The 25,762-nt window shown below is 40.3% G+C and overlaps 2 protein-coding genes across 8 annotated transcripts in view; both read right to left on the bottom strand.

Moving 5' to 3' along the window:
- rufy2 (RUN and FYVE domain containing 2) overlaps positions 1-20,202 on the bottom strand; it is a 33,224-nt gene extending 13,022 nt beyond the window's left edge. For 2 of the 7 annotated variants that reach the window (XR_004501534.2, XM_033623641.2), the window contains exons 1-13: positions 12,480-13,210; positions 9,215-9,388; positions 8,972-9,089; positions 7,756-7,857; positions 6,299-6,422; positions 4,822-4,886; positions 4,656-4,721; positions 3,824-3,893; positions 3,212-3,313; positions 2,951-3,067; positions 2,766-2,858; positions 850-924; positions 666-763 (exon numbers count right to left, since the gene is read on the bottom strand). Coding sequence is in view for 6 of the 7 variants with exons in the window: in XM_033623641.2 (XP_033479532.2) it covers positions 666-763; positions 850-924; positions 2,766-2,858; positions 2,951-3,067; positions 3,212-3,313; positions 3,824-3,893; positions 4,656-4,721; positions 4,822-4,886; positions 6,299-6,422; positions 7,756-7,857; positions 8,972-9,089; positions 9,215-9,388; positions 12,480-12,771 (1,496 nt within the window). In the remaining variant the exon portion in view is untranslated. Of the gene's footprint in view, positions 1-665; positions 764-849; positions 925-2,765; positions 2,859-2,950; positions 3,068-3,211; positions 3,314-3,823; positions 3,894-4,655; positions 4,722-4,821; positions 4,887-6,298; positions 6,423-7,755; positions 7,858-8,971; positions 9,090-9,214; positions 9,389-12,479; positions 13,212-16,417; positions 16,762-17,353; positions 17,488-19,740 lie in introns of those variants that run through there. The other 5 variants (XM_033623661.2, XM_078162631.1, XM_033623653.2 and 2 more) reach the window with 5 other exon arrangements.
- An 867-nt stretch (positions 20,203-21,069) lies between these two features.
- LOC117255162 (uncharacterized) lies at positions 21,070-25,311 on the bottom strand. The gene is made up of 2 exons (XM_033623799.2): positions 24,891-25,311; positions 21,070-22,574 (listed from the first exon to the last, which is right to left on the bottom strand). The coding sequence occupies exons 1-2, from the start codon at positions 25,230-25,232 to the stop codon at positions 22,245-22,247; spliced, it is 672 nt and encodes a 223-aa protein (XP_033479690.1). The 5' UTR covers positions 25,233-25,311; the 3' UTR covers positions 21,070-22,244.
- Between the last annotated feature and the right edge of the window lie 451 nt (positions 25,312-25,762).

The following is a 25,762-nucleotide window of genomic DNA, read 5'->3' as shown; positions in this document are numbered from 1 at the left end:
AATGGACTCCTGAGCAGAGAATTAAGTCAAGCTACCTCTGTGTGTGCTGTAATCTGAGCCTCTCTGTGGTTTGTTGTGATTAGCCAGTGCGGACGTGCGTTTTCATGCATGTGTTTGTCCAATTGGCTAGCTCATCTCCATTGTTTTGCACTGCACTCATACAGCAGTTGTCACTGATATCGGGGTGACGTTGTCACAGAAGCGTAGTGTAGCATTGTTTAGTGCTGTTTATGTGATTAACACCATTAGCTGCTAGCCATCAGCTCATTCATCTACATGTTGAGAACCATGTCCAGACAACTCAAATGCTCTGGATTTTGCATAGAGCCCCTTAAATAACTATGTGCTTTTAAGTAATTATTTTTAAAATATAAAATAAAATAAAGACAAGATGACTTTTGATGATTTTGGCCTGAGAACTAGTCCGTTTTTTGGGATTTCTTATACAATTTTGGTTCAATGGTACAATCAAACCTGTTCTCCTGTGGGTCAAACTTACTATGCTAAATTAAAGTATGTATCTTTTGGTAAACCAAAGTAGGAGAGCAGAGAACCTGCTTTGTATTGAAGGAGAGACTGAGGAGAGACTGAGGAGACACATGGGAGAACGTGATTTTCCTGTTCTGATTAAGGCATGCTGTTCCTTTACAGGCAGCGAATCTCACCTTTGTTCCAGCTGCTTCATGGTGGCAGTGATCTGATTGGTCTTCTCCTCCAGACGAGTGATCACGTCGTTCTTCTTCTTCATCTCCTCATCAGAAGACTAACAAATGAAAAAGTCATAAGTAACAGTAATAATTACAGTACATGACAACAAGTCCAGCCAGGTGAGGATGTGCGTGTTTGTACCTGCATCTTCTGGTACATTTCTACGTTGATGGCTTTGACTTCATCCAGTTGATGTCTCAGTCCGATCAGTGTGTCCTGTTGATGAAAGACAAAGAATTCACTGTTTAGGTCACGTTTTCATGTGACTGCTTCTAGTTTCCTGCAGCAAGTCTCTATTATTTAGCATGCTCGTCTTTCAATTTTTTCTGTCCTCCATTCATTCAGTCAGTCAGTCATTTCAGGGCTTTATTATTACTATTCATTGTGTATCTATTCATCTTTACAATTATTCATTCACTGGGGGTCTGAGCAAAATAAACCCAGGACTATATATATGTACATACACGCTGTTAAATCAGGCCTGGTTCCAGAATAAAATTACTTGGGGTGCATCTGAAAGTGGATAGCAACAGCAATGAAAAACAGTGTAGAATATAAAATATAAATAATTTATTTCAATTAGACACACTCCAACCAAAATTGGCATGGAAAATAACGTTTAATGTGGTTAATGCTGGACATAAAAGAACCAAAATAGAAAGTGCGCATGGAGACGCCCACACAATCTGTGCGCCAAGACCTACCACCTTTCATTGGCATTTATTATTCAAATTTCAACTGAGGGTGCAAAATATTAAACGGAGGGTGCTATGCATGCTTTTGCACCCCTGTAGAACTAGGCCTGTGATAAATACTGGCCAGTTTTGGAGCGTGGTCACATTCATGTGTATATACCAACATTTCAAGCCAAGAGCTACCAGTTAGTGAGCTAAAATATATGAAGAACACACTGGAGGTCACAATGCATGATACAAATATTCATATGTCACATACCCCATGCTCCTGTGCAATAATGATGCTCTCCAGTCTGATAGTTGATTCACCTGATGATGTTTTTAATAACACCATCAACCTCCTTACAAAGCTGTGATGATGCTGCAGCCATGACAACTCCCGTATGTCACAGCTCGGCTACAAATGTCAGCTGGAGTTCACATGTTGGTAGTAAAAGGCCTGATGCTGGCAGGTCTGCCAGAGAGAGACGGGCAGAGAAGCTGGCATGGTATAACTGCTCCATGTGAGCAAGTACGGGCTGGTGCTATATTTTTAGTTTCTGCCCCCAAAGGGCTTGTTATCATGCGCTCTCTGGTTGTGAAGGCACCATGTCTCAAAAACAACCACATCATTCTCAGTCTAAATATATCCTTTATCAGTTTTCAGTGTTTGCACTAAATTGGCATCACCATTGACAATTATCATTTTAGGCCTATCACGTAACTTCTTTTATTGGATGATATATTGTCACAGAAACAATTGTGATAAATGATATTACTGTTATTTTGAGACTGCTTGGATAGAGGGCTTGGGCGGTTTGCTGGTAGATTTATGGAGTGGAGGACGGAGTTGTTGGAGGGTAAAACTGCAAACTACGGACTGCAAGGGACTGGCAACTGTCAGGTGCTGTGCGTCTTCCGCTTCAAAAGTGCAGCTGTGGGCTACGCAGGCTAAGCTTCGCCGTGTCATCTACAAAGTGTTGTTTTATAGGCCATTTATTCTGGCATCATGTTGGTTAAACTGTTGGTGACATTCTCATGTAAACAAGCGCACATGTAAAAACAATGGGCATAATCAAGGTCAGCAAAATGATAGAGGTCATGTCCATACATTGTACGATAAGTCGATGACATCATTATCGTGACAGGCCCTTTACCATTATATGCAAGTTATTTATTAACCCATGTGTCTTATAATGTTCTGTGATTTCCATTCATCGTTAGTCACTCTGGATAAAACCAACAATTAAATGTCTTTTGTCTTTCCTGTTGTGTATATTTCGTCTACGTTCAGCTCTTGAAATCTTTTGTAAATAAATCAATACTCCACAAGGAGAGCAGAGTGAAGAGCTAACCAGATGGAAATACAAACTGTATGCTGACCTGCTTTTCATGAATATCTTTCTCCAGAAGTTTCATGGCCAGCTCCATTTCCTGTTTCATCGACACCTGGACGACCAGCTCATTCTCTACATCCTATAAATAAACCATATACATGAATATATTCTGTTATTACTTCTGTTACTACAACATTTTATACACACACACACATGCAGTCCCAGTCTGACCTGTCTGAGCTGACACTCCTCCTTTAGTTGCCTTTGAGCCTCGTTGTACATCTCATCCAACCCCTGACGCGATTGTTTGTACGTATCTCTCTCCACTGTCGCATCACCTTGGGTTACCTAGATGAATATCATCACCAGGAAGAACATGTCAACCGAATCATGAGTCCGTTTTACCAGTTTGTAGTAAGAGCTGACAGTAACTGTTGGAATATTAAGGGCTGTAATTTTATGTTTATTTTATGTGCGTGTGTAACGCTGTACCTCTAAATGTTGTTGTGCCTTCAGCAGAATGAGACTGTTTTCACTCCTCAGCTGCTGGTTCTCTTCCTGGAGTTTGATGATGTTGTTCTTGGCTATGGCTAACTGCACACACAAGATAAAATAATTCAGCTGATAGTGAACAGTTTGACACTGACACTGTAATTTAAACAAAAAATATTTGATTAAATCATCACATCAGGTTTTATGATTGCTTAACTTGTATCAGTTGTTATAAGGAAAGGAATCATATTACACTGAACAATATAAAACAAAGATAATACAATGGTTATCTTATTTATTAAATCTTTAATAACAAAGAAAAAACATTTATGGGTTTCTTTTGTTGCTTGTTCAGCCATCTTACTAATGATTCTCATAACACTAGGTTTGGAGTCCTGTGCCTCTGAAAAATCTCAGTTTGGAGCCCTACACTTTGCCCTACCCCTTTATTTGTGACAGCCTTCCTTTACACATGAACACACAAAACAAAGGTGTAAGGGCACAGTGGTAGCGGCAAGAGGTATAGTAGGACTGAGCCTTGAACTCTGAGGTTAAGGTACCAACTTTCACCATTAGTCTAAATCTAACACAGGAATGCTGAGTGGGTCTCACCTCCTCTATGAGTTTAGAGTTGGACTTCTCTAGTGAGTCCACTCTGCCCTGAAGACCATGAACTGTGGAGCTGGACACACAAACACAGAAATTAAAATCAGCTTAATTTCATTTCTAATCTCACTGAAGTTATAGTGCACATTTTTTTCAGAATATGGAATTGTAGTAGTTGTGTTATATTCACAGCTGAAGTGTTAACATGTAACTTAAGCAGATGTTTTCCCTCCTTTGAATTGACACAGCTCAGTGGATAACAATTTGTAAAAGTTGTTATCAAGTTTATGAGGTTTATTGGCATTCACAGGTTTGGAGGAGTGACGTGTCTCATAGCTGCAGCATGTCGTGCATGGTTAGCTTAGCATATGTTCAGAGACTGAAGACAGTAACTGACAATGTTATTCAGTGTCATATCACACATGAGGTTTGTGTACAGTAATCCTCCTAACTCATGAACATGCTGGTTTTTAGCTCTGTCACAGCTGCAGGATTTAAATAAAGATTCACAAAACCATGACTGCATTCAAGGCAGCAGCTCAACTCACTTTCATTTAAATGAGACACGAGGTTTGTAAAAACAGAAAAAGGAAGACTGAAAGAGGAAGTGTGATGGACAGTCTGTGCTTTAACGAGTCTGTCTGTAGGACAGATGGCACAGAGTTGCACTTCTGAAACAAGCAGTCGGGTTCAAACAAGAACTGACTGAACACTGATTCTATTTTAACATGCAATCAGCCCACTGCTCAAACATCAATCAACAGATGAAAAAACGAACTGTGAGGAAGAAATCAGCCACTGCTCAGGTACAAAACACACTGAAAAACAAGTGTCTTACTTGAGTTGTCGGTTAAGTTCCTCGACGTAGTTCTTCTGATCCAAGATGGATGCTATCTGGCTATTCCTGTTGTCATGGAAACAGATATAAAACAGAGCATCACATTTAGGGGGGCCTTGGAGACTTGGTGTTTTAAAGAAAGGGGAGAGACGATAAAAGATTGTACCGCTCTTCACTCCTGTAGTCATCAATGTCGTTCTTCAAGTACATGGAGAAGTCAATCACCCCAACCTCAAATAAAACAATAAATAATCTTAGTTAACATCACTCAAAAGGAAGGACCTGTGTGTAGGATTTATAGGGATCTATTGGCGGAAATAGATATAACAAATATGAAATATAATATTCAGAGTTATGTTTTCATTAGCTTAAAATAGGCCCTTCATATCTACACAAGGAGCAAGTCTTCTTCAGCAGAGTCCGCCATGTTGTTCCACCATGTTTCTACAGTGGCCCAGAGCAGACAAACCAAACACTGGCTCTAGATAAGGCCTTTGGGGTTTTTACATCACCTGAAGGTCACTGAAAGTTCACGTTAGGGAGGGGTCAGCAGAGGGGTATTCAGTTGGTTGCAATCTGCAATGTCACCACTAGATGCCACTAAATCCTACACACTGACAGCCACCAGAACATTAATAAGAATCAGGCATGTGCACAAGTACACCGTTAATTAAAACTCACACAAAACAAACAAAATGTTTGCTGATAGAGTGAACGTAAACAGTTAATATCCATTATATATTATACATTTACTAATAGCGCTAATTAATCTGAAACTACCACAGTCAAAACACAGAGTTACAGTCTAAAGAAACCTTGATGTGTTGATACATAATTAAAATGTAGCAGAGCTGGGAATCAGTTGTTTAGTCTCTTTAATAAATTGAAAAATTATTGGCAACTATTTTGATAATCAACTGTTTCAACTATTTTTCAATTAAAAAATAGTGGGGGGAAAATGTTCTTTCGTTTCAGCCTCTCAAATGTGATAATTTTCTGCTTTTTTCAATATTATAAATTACTAAATATCATAATCATTAGTTTTTATCATGAATGGATTTTATCATCTCGGCTTCAGGACTGGAATCAGACCTAATTGACACCTGCTATTAAATGTATAATCTCTTTGTGGTAATTTGTTTTACCCTGTGATCAGACAATGACTGAATATAAACAAACACAGTTCCAGCTTACATCATGTTACAAATATCTGGGCCACATTCAGTCAGGTGTGAACACAATCAGGGTGTTTGCTTTAGTGAGAAAATGTGTTTGCACTCAGGACAAAGTCTCCACCTATGGAGTAGAAACATGACACCACAGCGTCTGCTGTCCATCTGCCTGGTGCCAAGATAACAATGTGACGAAACAGACAATTCCTGTCTGCATTTCTGCTTCACAAAGCTAGAGTCACTGAAGATCTGCGGTTTCATGTCAATGAACTAGAATGCACAGGAAGTGGAGTAACAGTGCAAGATCTAATCATAGTAAAAACCAGACAGGAGTGTATAATGCATACCAGCTGTAATGCAGCCACGTCATCAGATGTTTTACACCGACATTAAGAGGAGACTTAATGTCTGGTGTAAATGTGGTTTTGTTTTAGTCAAATGGTCTAAATATTGTCTCAGGGCTGTGGTTACCTGAGAATCCAGGTCCTCGCCTTTGACACACAGGTTAGCATCAATGACGTTCAGGCCCACCAGCAGGCCCACTATTACTGCTCCCTCCTCCTCCAACATCAGTGCTGAATTCTCATAGAAATCACTGCGGAGGAAGAAACAACACATTCTCAAACACTGACGGGAGCTCTGGTAAAAACAAAAAAAAGGAGTAGCTTTATTTTAATGTTTAGCTTAGTGGTGTTTTTATTGTGGATGAGAAATCTCTTTGGTGTTAGCAAGCGCTTTAATTTTTGAAATTCAGAATAATAATACCTGCTGAATTTGTGCACTGAATTATCATTTAATGCCAAAATGAATTTATCAATTTACTGATTTAAATACTATCCTATTATCAGTATTAGAAATGAAATTAAGATTTTTTTTGCCAAACATTATTGTTGATATCTGAAATGTGTAAACATGTCTAAATTAATGGGATTTGTTGATGATAAGAAAAATGTAGAATATCTCCAGCCATAAGGCCCAAAGGCACTTAAAGCGTGTCTGTGTCTGGCCTCATTTGACATGCATCAATCAATGCTTCTACGGTGCACTGCAAGCATCAGACTTTAAATACCAACATTAAAAAAAACAGCAATATTTTTAGAAAAAGGTTGCTATTTATAGGTCGGCAGGTACCATTTTGTATGCTTTACAGATACCTCCAAACAATTTTCTTTACATTTCTGAGTAGCCTATAACATTAAATAAGGCAGGAGGGCAACTGTTGGTTATGTGCTGCTGCTTTCATCAGTCATTTGGCAGTTCAACATCAGTAAAGCCACTGGGGACCAGCCATGTCATTTTATCTTTTCTTTTTTTTTTCAGATGGGCGAAAGTCACTTAAAGCATGGCTAATCATAATTCTGTACTATGCAAATTACTTAATGTTGTTACCGGTATGTTTATATGGCAATTTAAATTTTATGACCAGTAAATGTGTCATGATAGATGATCTGTTGCGGGTCTGTTATGCTAACGTCACTACCAAGGGTGTGAGCTTTTATTGTTCTTCTTTTTAGTATCTGTCAAGTGACAACTCAGCGTTTAAGATCCAAGGTAGCAGCCAATGGCTGTTGGCAGTGGTAGTTGTTTTTGTCCTTATTTGATGTTCCAATGGTGAAACAAGGTCATAGTAAAGGCATCAAAGCAGTGTGACATGCCTTAAAATCCTTGGATGTGTGTTCGGCCTTTTAAAACAACAGGTGTACTTCTAAATGTTTTGCATAAGACTCTTTCGATGCGTGTGGGCCTTTAACTTTTAAGGGCAAAATTTTCAATCAAGAATTTTTATAATGTAGTTTCTGTAGCCATGTTATATTAGTTTATAAAAAGATATATTTTTTAAAGGTATATTTTTCAGAAAAAGTCAAATTTACCTGCTGCTACAGTTTAAATCTCTGAGTGTGTCACTGTATGTAAATATGTGTGTGTACCTGAGCAGGTCTTTTCTGGTGATGAGGAGTCGTAGGTAGTCAGCCAGCCGTTTCTGCATGAGAGCCAGACGCAACCAAGCTCTGGCCCTGCCTAATGGAGTCCTGGAGAAAGAAAACACACACAGGTAATTACATTATATTTGGAGGAAGTTTATAAGATCAAAAGCCGGTGGGGCGGGAACACTGTTAGATTTTGTCTCTGGATTTGTTTTGTGCTACTGTTCAGATCTAATTAGGTTCTTCTTTGTGTGTATTGCTATCAACATCTAACATGGGCTCATCTAATTAACTCTTCCTTCTTTTCAAGACTTCAATCTGACTGGACGACCGTGTTTCATTTTGCCTTTGTGTCATCTCATCAACTAAAACTGTCTTTTAATGTATAACAAGAGAAAACAATTGCAGTGCCTACTGGGTATGGGGAAAAAATGCTGCTCTGCTTCATGTCCGTTGGTCTGACTCAGCACCACTAAAGGAAACACACTCTGTTCTCCATCTAAAACAACACAACTGTTCCGCATTTTGCTGCATCAGACGAGACCTGAATATTACTCACTTGATTTCCTGCCTGGAAGCTCTGTTATATGGTAACTGATAAATGAACAGAGTAAAGCATGACATGGAAGTCATGTGCACGAATGAAAGTAAAGCCACTAGAGGACACTCCCTGAATATTAATGTAGGATGCACCAGCAGTAGGGATTTTGAGGTTGATCTATTACCACCCACACTGGGCACTATGAACACTCATACTTGTAAGTCATAGTCACAGCAGGAAGTTAGAGTGAAAAATAAACAAAATGCTGATTACACAATCACCTCGATACTGGCAGCAATTATACTACTGCACCATTACGGATTTTGATTTCAAAATGGTGTCTATAACCCAAGACTAACAATACAGTGACGAATTTCAAACTCAGTTTTAACACTGACTCTGACTGTCTTTGGAAAATGTGTCTGCACTGGCTCCAGCAGTTACACAGACACAATAAAGAAGCAGAGAAACAGGGAGAAGTGAGGCAGCAGGAAGAGGAAAGGTGAAGTGAAAGTAAATCACGCGCAGGTATTTCCCTGCTCTGGCTCACATCACTTTCCCATGTTACTGGTGCATGGGAGTGTGTGTGGTTAGGCTGTGGCTCATGTTCCTTCAGCTTGATGTCAGGTTAAGTTGTGTGTGTGAGCACAGGTGTGCATGGTTAAATGTACTCCTTACTTAAGTCCAGGCAGGTCTCGTACAGAGGCGGAGATCTCTGCTGCTTCAGGACACAGCTTCTCCACCAGTTCCAGAGGACCCCACAGAGACTTGTTAAACCCCAGGAAGGACTTCTTCACTGCAGAGCGAAGAGAGACACACAGTGGTGAATAAAAATCTAGGGATAATACATTTAGTGAGGGAGGCAAACACAATTGTGCAGCTTAGACATCAAATTTTAATAAGCTGAGAGGTTCCTCTTACCTCTGAGGCCATGTTTGAGGCAGTGCTCCATGACGACAAAGAACTGCTGGAGAGGAGGGTAGTCTGAGTCCAGAGTTCGTCCAAAGCTCAGCGCCGACTCGATCAGCCCTTTAATACTCAGCTTGGCCATGTTCAGCAGATTGGCTCGCTCCATGGCCATGGGGTCTCGAAGGGCTGCAGGACAAAAACACGCAACTTAGAATGTGCGTAAAATAACCCGGCCCGAAGCTAAAGGATGGTAACACAATAATGTTTACAAAAGACCATTACCTATACATGGTATGAACTTTTTTTATTTCACAAATAAGGTTGTTAAATCAATATCCAATTTCCAAATTAGGGATTTGTGATAATTTTAAGAATACAATGTTGAGTTTAATTTGGGTATTGTGACAGTTTAAAACAGCACAGGTTGTGTACAGTGTAAAACAACTGCAGTTCAAATGTTTTAAACAGAGTTTTTCCGATACCAATATCGGAAATGCCTCCAAAGCTGCCTGAAATGTTGGATCAGGTATCAGCAAGTACACGAGTCTATGCACCAATCCTATCCTGTGCAACCACTGTTTGAGAGTGGCGAGAAACAACTGATTTCTGGTAAAAAAGTGTTGCGTTAGCCTTCGCAAAATGTCTGCAATTTGGCAATATTTTACATTGAAATGTCCCACTAGTTTAGAGTTTAACCTGAACCATGCCATAAATTATGGATTGAAGTCATTTCACGTCCATACAGGGCTGGTTGTATACAGCTGCTAAGTCAGTATTGGGAAGGAAAAAAGGATGTAGGAATGTCTCTATTTGCAAAGTGACAATACAACTGCATGGAAAACACACTATATTTAATAAAACTTGACACATTATTCCTTTATTTACACATAATATACAGATACAAATCAAAGGGATAGTCCTCTCTTGATGAATAATCATATTCAATCCAGTCATTTACCAAACATACTCAGTCTTGTAAGTATGCGTTATTGGCTTACAACAACTGGTCATCATCAGAAACATGCTGACTGTGTAGGGAGGTACAGCAAATGTTATGTCAGTAGTCTGAAGGCAGAATCCACCCTTAATACTGCATGTCCATTCACATTTCTGTGTCCGGTCACTGCAGTCACACAGATCATCAGACAGTGTGTAACAAGCACCAGAATCAAACAAGTAAAACAAGGGTCTACCCTAACATGATGAATTAGCTTCAAAATATTTATTTAGACACTCTGCACCTACATTTTTATAACTTTGCTAGATATTTGTCTTGTTTCAAACTGGTATTTAGCATTTCCATACAAGTAAAACTCCATAGCCTGCAAGAGTAACCTCCCAAAGAGTTATGCTTTAAAATGCTCTACACATGGAGCTCTGAGTTAAGGTGTAGCCAACACCAGAGCAGGACTGAGAAATGTCAGGTGGAAAAAGTGCAAAGATGTTGCCTAGCAAAGTGAAAGAGCTTTAATTGCCCCAGCAGGTTGGCCCAGAGGCAGAGACGCTGACAGATCAACAGATGATTTCTTGGGAGCTGCATGACTTTTGGGTGCCCTTGGGCTGTGAGGCCTGGGGATATGGGGAAAACAGTAACCCTTTGACTGCCTGTGTCATCATGTGACCGCTCTAGATGTTTGTGTTTTGTGTTCTTACTTCAGCCATTGTAGTTCTCCTACGTGCTTAGCACACGGGAGTAGTTTCAGATCTGCAACCTCACCCTTAGATGCCACTAAATCCTACATATTGGACTTTAAGTGTCGGGATGTTTCAATGGCGAATTGAGTTTGAATGCAATTATTGGGATTTTAAAGGGGAACAGCACTGAAATTTAGAATTGCAATGTGTTATTTCCATGCCCTAGGAAAGTTCAATCAATATTTGTGAGCATGAGCTACTCTCTCTCAAAGCCAGCAACCAGAGCATTAAGTGTCAAACTTGTGATGTCATAGGGTATGAAGTCTGGAGCTTCTCCATACACATGAATGGGAGGCTGTTTTCGTGGATCCACAGAAAGTTTGTTTTCCTTTTTATACCAAAATGAACTTCATTCTGCTGCAGTGTTCTCAATTCTGAAACAGGAAGTGTACCCATATACTCATAACACTCCCCTGGGTGCTCTCACTGTCATCTATAACAGCTTTTCCAACTCAGTAAGTGCGTTTACATGGACATAAATAACCCGTTTATGGTCGGGTTTTTGGAGCATCCTGTTTGTGTGTTTGAAACCTGAATATGCTAGCTGGAGTAGTCCTTAAGAAACCAGGATGAATATGGGGAATATGAATAACCTAATTTCTCTGTGCTCATGTAAACACCATATCCCAAATATGATCATAACTGGGATAAGCCTCATAAAAGGGTTATTCAGGTCCATGTAATGGAGCAGTTCCAGACTTAATACCATTTGACATCACAAATTTGAGTTTTAGCACTCTAGTTTTTACATTTAGGAGTGAATTAACCATGTTTACGAATATTTTTGGAACGTCTTAGATCATAGGAATAAACAGTCTGAATTTTGAAAATGGGTGCTGTTCCCCTTTAAATTCTCCTTAAAGGTTATTCTCCTAATTCATTTCCCAATCTTCTTGTTTAAAGAAAAATCAAAAAACACTGAAACAATCAGGAGGCCCTGTTGCACTGAATGCCTGAAACAACTGCTCAGTTGTTTCAAATGATTCTGGTTTTACATAACTCCAATGCAAGTCTGTGATGGACACCAGAAATCTGTCAGAAGCTAAATATAGTTGTGAGTGTGTGGGGAGTCCTGCTGACAGATTGGTTGACGGACGCACTAGCAGAGAACAAACAGAGCCCAGAGCTCTGCTAAAACGACATTAGATGTCACTTGACAGAAAATTAACTTGCATATATTGGTTGATTCAAAAGTATGATCCCCTGTCAAGCATGAATGCCAAATCTTTGCTGGTTCCAACTTCTTAAATGTGATTATTTGCTGCATTTTAGTTTTATATAATGGGTAATGTTAGATATGAGAGATGTACCAGTTAGGGTTGTCACATCTACACACGCCAGCTGACACTATTATCTGTGCTCCAATTAGCAGCTGACTGAATGATTGATTGTTGCTGAAGATGTCAGGGGAGAACTGATCTGTGCCAGGATGCTGATAAATAAAGATAAACACAGTTACATTAGGTCACAAATACTCATGGGCCCCTAAACAGTCAGTCACTGGGTGTCTTCAGACTTGTTATTATCAACCTGACACTCCCTTCATGAACCTCACGCCCCCATGATGCTGATAATACTCTACCTTGGACGGTCCAGTCCCCAGGCAGAGACGTCCTGTGCTCCGACACTTTGGGCAGGACGTGAATGCTCCCTGAAATGGTCTCGGATGCTTTCCTGGCCAAAGCGAAGATAGGAGCCTGCCATCGCCCGTCTCCTCCACCACCACCTCCTCCTCCTCCTCTCACTGTGCTAGTGCTGTTAGCTCTATCCCCAGATTTCTCCTCCTGCAGCCTCAAAATGCCAAACACCTGAGCTTTCTCTTTGCTGCTGTCCGCCTCAGACAGCGCCAGGTCGTGCTCTGCGGGCGATGCCATGTTCGTGTACCTCTGAAATTAGTAAAGCTGGTGAGGCTCGGTACCGAAACAGTCAGATTCATGCGGTTAGCTAACAGTTAGCGAGTTAGCTTTGATGTACAATCCATTGTGACAACCGTTAAGATAAAAATACCTGTGATAACACCGGCTAAAGCAATGACAGGTCTGGCTAAGAGGCAACAATCAACCGTCGATCCGTCCCCGGACTGTAAACTGTAGGCGCCGGGTCTACATGGTGGACGATAGCAGCGGCGGCGACAGCGTGGACAGCTGCTCCTCGGGATTCAAACCTTTTCCGTACATCGTACAGATTTGTTTACAGCCAGCAGACCTAACCGACAATTGGCTTCTTACGGTTCCGCTGCACCCTCTGGAGGGGCGGTGTCAACAGGCTCACAAGACACACAAAAGGCAGCACTACGTAATGATTTCAGCGGCTGCTGTGTTGTGGACGTGCCGCTCCCTGCTGGTGAGAGGGTGAACTACACGGCAGCCTCCAGGTAGAGGATGGTACTGAGTGGAGAGGACAGAGAGGCTTGGAGACAAGAGCCCAGACAGCTATTTTAAGATATGTGAGCTTAAAAAAAGAGTCCAGCATTTACTCTTAGAGAAGCTGTAGCTCCCACTGAAATCAGTAATATACCTGCAAAAATGAAATGTAACTAAATACATTCACTCAAGTACTATAATTTGAGGCAGTTTGAGGTTACTTTACTTGAGCTCCCTGTCCCCATGCTTTTGATTAATAAAATATGAAGAAAAAAATGCTATCCTACGACAGGCAGCCACACACTGCCATTTTAAATATTCTTTAGCAAATGCAGTTATAATCATGAACACATTTAACAAAATACTACTGGCTCTAATATCACGATGTGTGATGTGCAGTTAGTATTGCTGAACCCCAGCAGACAGCTGCTACTAGGGATGAGCATCTGTATCTGTGTCTGTATCTGTTCAACCACCCAATTTATCTGCGTCCTTATCTGCATTTGAGATGGGCGGGGTTTAATGTGGAAGTGGGTGTGGTTTCAAATGAAAATGGGTGGAACTTAAAACTGGAAGTTGTTATTAAAACCTAAAATTGACAAGGGTTGATCAGAAGTTGCAATACTTATTGTTCATTAGATAAGTATTTACTGAACAATCTCAGATTTGAGCGTCATATTATTTTTGATCAGAAGAATAATAGATTGAACACAGCTACCCAAATGAGGATTTTCTTTAATCACAAGAACGGATATTGAAACATTTCAATCAGATGGTACTCGTACTTGTAAAAAGGACATTATTTGTACTGGATGCTTGTTTTGTCAGGGTATTTGGCTCAACCCTAGCTGCTGCTATCTCTCTACTTCATCACTTTCAAAAACTGCTATGTAGGGGGGAGTTTTTCCTTATCCACTGTGAGGGTCCAAAGACAGAGGGATGTCGTATGCTGTAAAGCCCTCTGAGGCAAATTGTGATTTGTGATATTGGGCTTTCTAAATAAAATGTACTGTTCCCCACAACAACCTGACAGTGTAATGATGACTTTCAAAAATGATTTTGAGGGAAAAAATGTACAAATAATATAATTAAAGAGTCAAATGAAGGAATGAAATGTGATTTCTTTAAATACTCATAAAAAAAATGTACAGGGTTTATTTGGTGACTTGTCTATAGTTTCTGAGGTGGGTGGGGTTCTGCTGGGGGAATTTGGCCTCATGACCTCATTATTTCCAAAGAGCTAGCTCTGGCCCTACTTTCAATTAATATGATGAACCCACAGAGGAAATTTCTTAAATACCAATGCAAGACAGAGTTGAGTAAAATTTAAAAGTATAACGGTGGAAACAATTAACGCCCACACAGGCGCCAGAGAAGAGGAGGACATGAAGAGAGTCAGGATGAGTCAGCTTTGGAAAACCTGTTTAAGGTTTCAAGTGAGACAAACATGCTACATTAGCTGCTACTATTTTAATAATCACTTGATCTGCTGATTATTCCTTTGATTATTCTGATTATTGTTTTAGTCTATAAAATGTGGCAGAATTGCAGGGGAAAAAACATCCCCATTTCCCAGAGGCCACGGTGACAGCTGACCAGCAGTCTAAAACCACACACAGTCTACCATCATAGAGGACTAAGAAAACAAGCAAATACTTGGCAATTGTCAAAGCTGAAACCAGTGAATTTGTGACATTTTTGACATACATTATAAACCCATTGTCCAAACTATAGAATAACTACCAACTAGTCAATTAAAGCTGGGGTAAGCAGTTTCATTTTTAAAATCCCACAATAAACTTTGAGCCTGTTGTGGCTCTCTTGGCTCTGTTTTCAGGCTTTGGAAAATATGGGCCGTGATGGTAGACTTTGACCAATCAGGTCATTTCAGGTAGAGGGTGTTCCTATTGGCTGTTCTACAAATGCAGATATGTGTACAGTACACGTCCCTTCAGTGAAAGCCTGATTCAATGGTGGAGAATCCTGCAGAGAAAGTTGCTTTTCCAGCATTGGCAGCAACTGCCTACACTGTCAACAACCCAATAAATGAGACAAAACACGTCTTAGTATCGGCAAAGTGTTTCAGAGTTAGAGAAAGAAATGTTGCTAATAGTTTAGCCCTCTGCTAACTGGAGCCAAAGTGCACGGCTGCAGCTTTATGTTCTCGTTTATGTAGGCCTGGTTAACATTAGCTAGAGCCTCAAATAACATTGTGTCTTTGACCTTACAGACCCCCAGTCAGTGACTGCAGTGACACGAATCCAACCAGTGCAAACATGGCTGGGGGATATGCGCTGGCCGATTTTTAGCCACTACAGCCGCCGCCCGAAGGTTCGTCTCCCGAGCTGCTGCCTGCTCTCCTCCCAGGGAAGCAGTCCACAGCAGCGAAAAGCAAAGCAAAGGGATGGTGGGGTGCTAACGTTAGCTAGCTAACTCTTGTCTAATTTGTGGTCTGATAAACAGAGGGAGAGAGAACAAGGCAAAGAGGGGCTGAGGGGATGAGCTGCCTGCAGTTAAATAAATGAAGGTATGGGAAACACTGTATGAAGTGCATCGTATGCCTGTGGTCATCTGACTTCTGCCTACCACAGCTTTATCAGACCACACATTTCAACCCTACTGAAAATGGTATCAAGAACTGTCATTTTCATATCCAGGTTTTACCAATACATGAGTAATTCACAATTTTTATGTTGTCATGGATAATGCTAAGGCTGTAAAGGCCGCCTAACTGTCTGGGTTGATGGGTGACTCATTTATATGTAACAGTCAGCTCATACTGATCAACTGCAGGACTTCAGCAGAACTAAGATGATGCTTCATTTAATCAAAGGCACTTTTAATTAACTTTCACTGACATCAGGCCTCATGGATAACACATAGATCGCTGTATAGCCTATCTATAAGGGTTAGGGTCAGAGTGGAAAAGATGTGAACTGAATATTTCTGGTTGAATGTATTATAATAGATAGACATGAACTGCAAACAGGGGGGATGCTTTGTTTCACTGCAGTGACATGGATACACTGATTGGTAGTGAGCTCTTCGTGAGTCATTACAAGAACATTTTATGAGACCAGGTTGCAGTAGGAGTTGACGGGAGATGTCACTGCATATTAGATAGAGTCACAGATTAAAATAACACTTGCCAACCTACCTTGGTTGTAGGCTAACCGCTCCATGCTCTCACTGTGTGTGATGCCCCAGCGGTGGAGACTCTGAGGGGAGTACATGGTGACTGGGACTCTCCTCTGCCCACTGCCTTGTTGCAAAGAGGAAAGTAAATCAAGCAGATCCCTGAGTCCTGAAGTGGCCTCCTCTGGTCTGGTTTCTGTTGAGCTGGTGCCACACAGTCAAGTTTCCTTAAACTTTCTGATTCCCTGGAACCAGATGACCCTCTAATATGGCATGTTCCAGTTTGGCCGGTCTCAGGATGTGCTGGCTTCTGCTGGGGAAGACAGCCTGGAGCAAAAGAGACAGTGAAGACAGCACTAATATGATCTAAGAAGCAGAGAGATTAGAGAAGAGTGTAAAAGAAATTTCAGCATCAGCACACAGGGAATGCAAATGCTTTTGCTATATATGCTCCAACTCCAATCTATACACAACACAAAGGGTAATTTCAAGAGTTACATTGCAACACAACCGAGCTTTTTTAAGCGCCAAAACATCCCTGGCTGGGCACAAGCCAGGCACAGGTGGTTCAAAACTGCCAGCCCACCAGGATAAACACAATTTTGAGATGGACAAGAACCCCTGTTTTGAAAAACAACCAACCATTTGCATTCAGTTTCCAAAATGGCCATTCAGTCTGATTATCAAGCCACTAGATTGCCTCAAAATGTACTTGGGTAATATAGACTTAAAGGTGAGTCACTGTTTATAGTCTCTGTCTCAGACCATTACATCTTCGCCTCCCGTTTCTCCTAACTGATTCAAACACCACTCACACATACTCCACACAATGAGACCTTTCACTGTCATCACTAATATAAACCAAAAGGTTCTTTCTTCAGATATTCTACTAAACTCTAATAAATCTTGATTTAATGTAAAAATAGTCACTGAAATACTGAATAGACAGAGGTTTTACCTTTTCTTCGAGTGGTAGCTTATGAGAAATGGCTCCAGTTGGCCTTCACATCACCACGATGTAAGAGGAGGATGTAAAAGCCTTCGACCAAACCAACTGACTATATAAGCTCCATTACAACACGCAGCAAGATAAACTGTCAAAGCATGGAAGCTCCAGTAAACTGCATTATAAGGACCACTGGTGTTTTTCCCCTATTGTTGTTTTCTCTTGCTCTGCCTCTCTCCCTCTGTTTGCCATACTCACTCTCACTCTCTCACTCTCTCACTCTCTCTCTCTCTCTCTCTCTCTCTCTCTCTCTCTTTAATAGCTGAGGGCTGACCGGAGGTCATATGACTAGTTTCTTGCAGATCCGTACGTACACCCTTTAGCTGACTGTATACTGTCTGTGTTGATTTTCTGAATGGCTGCATTCAGCAGAGAATTCAAAATTCAGGCGGCTGCCTCCCTATTGTTGATGTCCACTTCTTGTTTTGTTGTTTCTTTTTATGTTTACCTGACTCAATGACTTTCAAAGTGGGGGGCTCAGCCAAGAAAGGATCAGCACATTCAAGAGAGGATAAGGGAAAATGCTTAAAATAAACAAATAAAAACAAATTATTATTATTATTATTATTATTATTATAGTAAAATATAACTGATGATAATAATATATCGAAATCTTATTTCCCATGCCCATCATTGAAATGGCCTGCCAGTCAAAACATCATTCATCAAGTCATTGCTGTCAGTTATGACCTAGTAGCAGTCTGCAGCTACCATAAAGCTGCTCTGCTTCTGAAATTTAGTAAATGCTAGTTAACGTAGCATTTGGGGCGGCACAGCGATGTAGTGGCTGGCTTTGTCACTTCACAGCAAAAGGGTTACTGGTTTGAACCCGGGGTGGAGGAGCCCCCTAACCAGAACTTGCATGTTCTCCCCGTGTCATCGAGGGTAGTTCGGGCACTCCAGCTTCCTCCCACAGTCTAAAGACATGCAGGTTAGGTTAATTGGTGACTCTAAATTGTGAATGTGAGCATGAATGGTTGTCTGTTTCTATGTGCCAGCCCTGTGATAAGACATTGGGGGCCCAAACATTTGGGGGGACCATGCCATGGGAAAGTTTGGGAGCCCCTGACCTGACTGTTATCTGCCTCTCACGCAACTTCTGTGTCTTTATATGTTGTGATTTCTTTGACTAATTGTTTGACTTCTGTTTTTACTTTGCTACCTGTTTGTTTCCCTGTCAATATCCCAACAGTCATTATCTAAGAATATAAAAGCCTCTTAGTCATTTGGCCTTCCCGTGCTTTTGTGATGCTGTTCATACATTCACCAATAACAGCAACAAACAACTATACGTCATCATTTGGGCTTGATGTATTGGAATTAACGTAACTGATTTAATATTATGTAATTGATTCAAGAGACGAAGAAAAATGCCCAACAATGTTAATATCTTGTAGGGCTGCAACTAATGATCATTTTCATTATTTAATATTTTCTCAATTTCTCGTTTTGTCAATAAAATGTCAGAAAACTGCGTGAAACACGCCCCTGTAATTCCCCAGAGCCAAATGTGGCGCCTTTAAATGCTACGTTTGATCTGACGAACAGTCCAAAATTCCAAAGCTATTCAGTTTATTATCATGTATGACAGAAAAAAAGCATCAAATGTGCACATTTAGAAGCATACCACTGGCAAATGTTTGGTTTGTATGTGTAAAAAAAAAAAATGACTAAAACAATTATTCATTGATGAAAATAGTCACCCGTCAGTTTTTTGTTGTCAATTAATTGACTGATTGTCGCATTCGGAATTTGATGCATGCAGCCTGCATGGTAGCTCATTCTGACTCCACATCAACAGTTCAAATGACACACTCTTTTTCAGTTTATCTCATTTTTCCATCTCTCTACTGCCGCCCTGCATCCACATTCCTCCTCCACTCTGTCTGTCTATTCTCTCTGCTCTCTCATCATCCCCAACCACACCTAAACAAACATGCTACTTCCAGGGTGGTATGTTTGTACCATATGACCATGTTAATCCCTGTAGGAACACACCCTTCCACATGACGGCCGATGCAACCAATCAGCAGTCCTCAATGGAACCCCTTCACACCAATGGGGTGAAGAGATGCTGCATCATCGTAGTAACAAGCCTTTCATTCTGCAGCAGTGCTGGAGTGGTGCTGTGCTCACACATTCTGATACTGTGATTTATTTATTCCACTTTGATTAGCAGAAAACAAACAGTGATTATACTGTTCTGTAATAGTAGAAGAGATGGGAGCAAATTTCATAAAGCAGAAGAGCATGTACCGTAATTAAACCAGCAAGATGTTTCACACCATCGTCCCTTATGAACATGTACAGTATGTTATCATGCAAGTATTTCATCTCACCTCAGGCAGTAGAAGGCACAGAGCTGATCCTTGCTTCGGTAGCTTGTCAGTAGTCTGGTCCCAAATGTGGTAAGTCTATGCTCTGGTCCAGTACGTGAAGTCTTAGGCAATGATTCTGTTGACACAGCTCAGGATAGGCTCAATTCCTCGTCCAAGATGTGTCAGTCCAGCTGTGGCAGCTACAGGCAGCAGTTAGTGGCTCCTACATGTCCCATGATGGACACTTCAGCTGGTAACAGTACTTCCACAGAGATGATGAGCAGATACAGATGTCCTCTTAGTATGTTCTTTCACATGTTCTTTCAAAACACATCTATGTATCTATGTATCTATCTATCTATCTATCTATCTATCTTACAAGGCTGTAAAAAAAAGAGCTTCTGTAGTTCAGAAGCAGTATGCCGGTAAACGCTGTGGAGACATCACCGACAGAAACCACAACCATCACCCCACACAACACCCAATGACAACAGAGCAGGAAGCCAGAGAGAGGGGGAGGGGTTTGAGAGTAACACAGCAAAGAGGGGAGAGGGAGGAGAGAGGAGAGGAGGTTCGTAGGGGGATGAATACGGTGAGGTTGAGACAGGAGGAGAGAGAGGATGGGAGAGTACAGCAAGAGAGCACTGACTTGTTCTCAAACACACACCCCACCCACACATGACCATTAATACACTGCTCGTCTGAATGGAAAACATGAATGAATGAAAACATACGTATGTTGGTGAGTAGTGCTTTTTGTGACAGAGGAGGGTGAAGCTTATTGTTACCGACCAATCCATGAGCAGGGAGGGAGGTCCTTTTTGACACAGACCAGGGATTGGTGTGTGTGTGTGTATGTGTGCGTGTGTTGGTGAATGACTTTGCAGCTACGAGAATTAAATAGTATCACTGCAGCTACAAAGTGCTCTCAGAGGAATATAAGATAAGGCTCATTCTGCTGATGCTTTCCTGTAAACCAGCACGAAGACTGAGCAGCAGAATGAAAGACAAAAGAGATTACTGTACACTTGGGTGGATGATAAAAGCAAATGCTTAATTGCCCAGTCTGCCTTTCTACCATTAAATATAAACAATCGTATATTCTGTATAATTGTGGAGTTTGCATAATAGATTGAAATATCATGTATATTTCTAAACTGAAATAGTAGCAGGTTACAATTTGTGATAAGACTTTTGGAGTTGAGGTAACCATTCCTGTCCATCTATAAGCATCTATTGTAAAACATCAACTCATTTTAGCAGCAATAGATAATAGACAATAGATAATGATAATAGAGTGCCTTTTGTAAATCTACAGATGAACAAAAATAACAGGAAGCAAAAAACTGTTTTTCCCGGAGCGAGAAAATATTTATTTGTAAAAAAATATATACAGTAGAAATGACTCCTTTCAGAAAGATAAAGGAGAGATATGTATGTACAGTCAGAGAGCTGTCTAATCTACAAAAATAATCTGAAAAGAAGCTGGCAGCATTGATGTGCAGATTCACTGACTTGGATGGAATTCACAGTTTCCTACAGTTTAAAGGGGCTCGATGTGAAATTCAAAGTGTGAGTTGTCTAGACACAGTCCTCAACAACTGGAGGTGGCGGAGCCGGCATCCAGCTAACGGTGCTAACACATATAGTAAGGCGACACGCCAAAGAAGAGTGAATCTGGGGTGGGCTTTCACTCTCGTGTTCTGAATGTTGCATACAGAGCCTCAAAGAAAAGGTAGATTTAGGACTTTTTTAATGTGTCTTGGACTGATATTTAAATTTCATTTACTTAGGGTAAGGATCACTTTTGCAACATTGCACAGAATAGGTCTCCCACTCCCTCATTTGACTTGTATGATTGGTGTTTTGTTACTGTGTTTAGGCACCACAGTACCTTTGCTTTCTGTGTAGGTGTACACTCGTTTTTCGGACCCTAATGCTGGCATTGAAGTTGGGGAAGGATGCGCGGGAGAGACAAGGGTAAAACAACTGGGAAATGCCTGGCATTTGGTGGCAGGTTGTCTTGGTGATTTTCTGTTTTTCACACTGTATGAGGGATTCCACTGTCTTGATTCACATCATGCCAAATTTAAGAAACTTTATGTATACAATACATAAAGCCTCCTATGTATTGTTGTTACAGTCATACATCATAATATTCTAAAATTGTTTAATTGTGGCATTGGTGTGTTATTTTTTGATAGGGAAGTTAATCAACCAGTGGCTCCAAACAAATGCTCATTGCATAACCAGGTTAAACAGGTACACATGCACACACGCTGCCCAGCAGGAGGGAGTTACAGGGCTGTTGGATTTGACTGCATTAGATTTTACTGCATGTGTACCTGATTAACAACTCAATGGTTACTTTAATGGTATGACTAGTAAGAAAAGGGTGGCTCCATCACCTACATTCAAAATGAGAGACTTTTCTCTGTCTGCAAATTCAGAGATAACGCTCTTGATAAATAAAAAACTCTGACAACATGTAATTACAGAGAATAACAGGCTCGAACACCAGCCCTTTAGTCCTCAAACTCTGCAGCGTAGAGCACTTGCTGGAATTTCATCCGTACCTCCATCCTTTTTTTAATGGTCAGTCTCTTCAGTGAAGGCAGAAGGCTGAGCAGAAACAGTTCATCTTCATCTCTGAGGTTGGTGAGCCCATCTGCAGAGCTTATCTCAGTGTCCGTGGTGGTTTGCCTTCTGCGTTTATGAGAGACTCCCATCTCCTGATGGTTGTTTGAACAGGACTCCACGAGAGAATAGCTCGTACTAACGACAGGCATGGGACAGTGCTGCTCCTTCTCGTCTTTATCTCGCTCTTTCTCTATGTCATCACCGCTTCCAGCTACCTGTGTGGCAGGAAAACAGCACATAGAATTACTGATCAAAACAGACAACAACAACATTAACAAGCTTTAATTTCTTTGCAGATCACAGCCAAACATATCAAAGTCCCTTATAAAAGATATACCTACTGGGCTGTCACTTTTTCCCAAAAAAAAAAAAAGTCTGAATAAATCTCAAATGATGCACAATCGAATGCCCCTCCACTTTGGTTGCTGGTTTGTGGTAAGACATCTTCTTAAAATACTAGGTCACGCTGATAGTGAAGATGCTTGTTTTAGATGAGCCAGACTGACATACAACCGCGCAATTTGAATCAGATCAGACTTTAAAACATAAACTGATATTTTCAAGAACAGTGTTCATCATGTTCATCTCTATACAATAACGGTGGAAGTTCTATTGCATCCTCTTTCACAGCTACTTCAACTTTTGCAAGTCAACTGAAGCTTGTTGTTGCCTGATCCGCAAAACCAATTTGTTCTACACACGTGTAGTTTGGCGTTAGGCAATGACCTCAGATTGTTAGGGTCAGGACACTAGTTAGCAGATATGAACTGAACAAATTGGGTTTCCAGTATGGATCTGGTAGTGACAAACCTACTGTAACTCCAAGATGTTTGACTTCAGGCATGCTTTTTGGTATCACGATTAGCTGCAACTGGATACAGTTGTCTCCTCTCATGGCAAGCTGCAGCTCATGTTAAACATGCCTAATGTTTAGAGCGCCATCTGCTGGAGCAAACTACTTCAACAGTTCTACCTCCTACTTGAAACAAAACAGGTTGAGTACTGTTTTGAGGTTTACACTGCCTAGTTTAAAGTTGTGTTTTTAGGACTTTTCAGCTTTATTGCCCAGTTTAAAACATTTGTTTGAAATGTAATCAAAATCAAATAAATGCAATAAGTTATATTACATTGATGAAGTTATTAAAATAGTTACATTACTTATTGGATTTTTAATAGGGTGACTGGTAATCTAATAACTCTTATAATTCAAAAGTAACCTTCCCACCATTGCTGATTAATCAGCAGATAGATATTAGAGGCCACAAATAGCTTATCATAGATACATTGTATTAGCTAATAAATAACAACACTTTGCACTACAGAAATGTCAAAGATATGTTTGAGGTAATTTAGATACAACACAGTTTGTCCATCAGAGAGCACCAACATTTCATTTGTACTTTGTCTTGCTCAGTACATATAACAACTCTTTGATAACAACATTTAAAGGCTGTGCACACCCCAAAAGGTTTTTTTCCGTTATGCTTGCTCAAGACCATTCTGATCACACCCACACAGATATAAACAGCCAAATAATTCAAAAGATTTTTTTAGAGTGTAGAAAATATCAATTGTTAATGTGAGCATAAATATGTACATCTCACTCATGACTTGCCTAGTGTTTTCCACAACTTTTTAAGTCTTCCTCAGACATTCACTCATATTCCACAAGACACGGACTTCTCTTAATCAATATTCATTGAAATACAGAGGACCATCTCTTTGGAACAACCTTCCTTCATCTTTACAATCATCATCTACATTATCATTATTCAAAAAACATCTGAAAATAATTTGCAAAGACTACACTTCATTTATTCATTTGTAACTTTTTTTGTAAAATGTACATCTTTAACAGTTTTGTAGTACTTCTTAGTCTGTAACTTAATTAATAATTACGCAATCTTCGTTTTTATCTTTTTCTTTTTATGTATGATTGTTGTTATTTAATAGGGGAGGTATTTTCATACGCCATTTTTGGCTTCTAACCTCTCCTGCACATTGTTTTACCTTTTACTTTCTTTTTCCCGTATTTTCTGTACGTGTATGTCCAAATAAACTAAACTAAACTAAATCTTTCATCCTTAAAATATATCTGTCAGGCTCGATTTTGCATTCTTATTTTGTGGAGACAACTATAACATTGGTTACTTTAAGTGTTTACTTTTGTTATTTGATACACACATACAGTGCCACTGCAGGTCAGTTTTTCTCACCTGTGTAGCGGTTTTCAACTATGTGCTTTTATTTTGAAAGTAAACCGGATATTGTTAGCGTCAAACGTTAGCAATGGTGCTGTCATGTAGTCTGGTTGTTATCACATGATTAGCTTAATAAAAATATATTTAATTAACGTTAGGAACATTAAATTAAATCTCTATAGAGGGTAAATGTGATGGCAGTTAGTCCACAGTTAGCAGCAGGCCCACGTTAGCTACAAAGTTACCTGCTAATAAGTCACCTAGCTAGCATTTTAAAATCACAGACGTGAATACATTTGACATCAGTGAGTGACAGACAGGTGAGCCCACCTCGTCGGTCTCCCCTGTGCTAGTGTCGACCCTGGGTTTGACATATGCGCTGAGCCAGGCCAGCTGGTTGTACAGCACCGGGACGGGCCTCTCCACCGGGTTCTCCTCGTCTGTTAGCTGAGGGAAGTTTCTCTTGGCCATTCGCTTCTTCGCCTTACAGAACTTGTCACGTAGGTTTTTCCACTTGAGCTTCACCTCCTCCTCCGACTTCCCCATGTTGTCTGCGATGTCCCTCCACGACAGATGCCCCTTCAGGTTGTCTTTGTAGTCACGCCGTGTCTGGTCGTACAGATTCGGGTGTTCACGGATTAAATCCGCCAGCTTCTTCTCCACAGTGTTCATTTTGTTTGCTGTTTATTTACTTCGTCGCGAAGTCCTTTCGTCGGCAGACAACGACCGAGGTTCGCTCTCCTCGCCAGGTTCAAGCTGACAGAAGGAAGTGCCATTAGTTCAAAATAAAAGTTTTGTCACTGACGTCTAGTTTTGGTGGAATAAGTACATTTACTCATTTTTTTAATTTTGAAAGAAATGTTAATTCATTGAATTTCATGACCATCCTCATGATCCTGTTAGGCAAATTTCATATACACAGATCAAAATTTGCAAAATCATCACCCTGTTTCAAAGTTATTGGTTGTTTTTTTTTATAGATTTTTTTTATAGATCTCTTGAACATGTAAATAACAACCACACATCAATATGACCTGCTATTTGATAATTTGTCTACCATTTGATTTTAAATGTTGTCTCTGATTTTCTTTGTTTCATTTTCTTGGTCAATTTCAGTTTCAACTACTTGTCTTTTTGACATATTTTGCTTTCTATGATGTCTGAATTTGTTTTTTTTTCTGTTTTCAATAAAGCTGATTTGA

The sequence above is a fragment of the Epinephelus lanceolatus genome, chromosome 2 (genome assembly GCF_041903045.1).
Source record: "Epinephelus lanceolatus isolate andai-2023 chromosome 2, ASM4190304v1, whole genome shotgun sequence".
Classification (NCBI taxonomy): Eukaryota; Metazoa; Chordata; class Actinopteri; order Perciformes; family Serranidae; genus Epinephelus; species Epinephelus lanceolatus.
The sequence above is the reverse complement of the archived record's forward strand: the minus strand, read 5'-3'. Positions and strand labels throughout refer to the sequence as shown.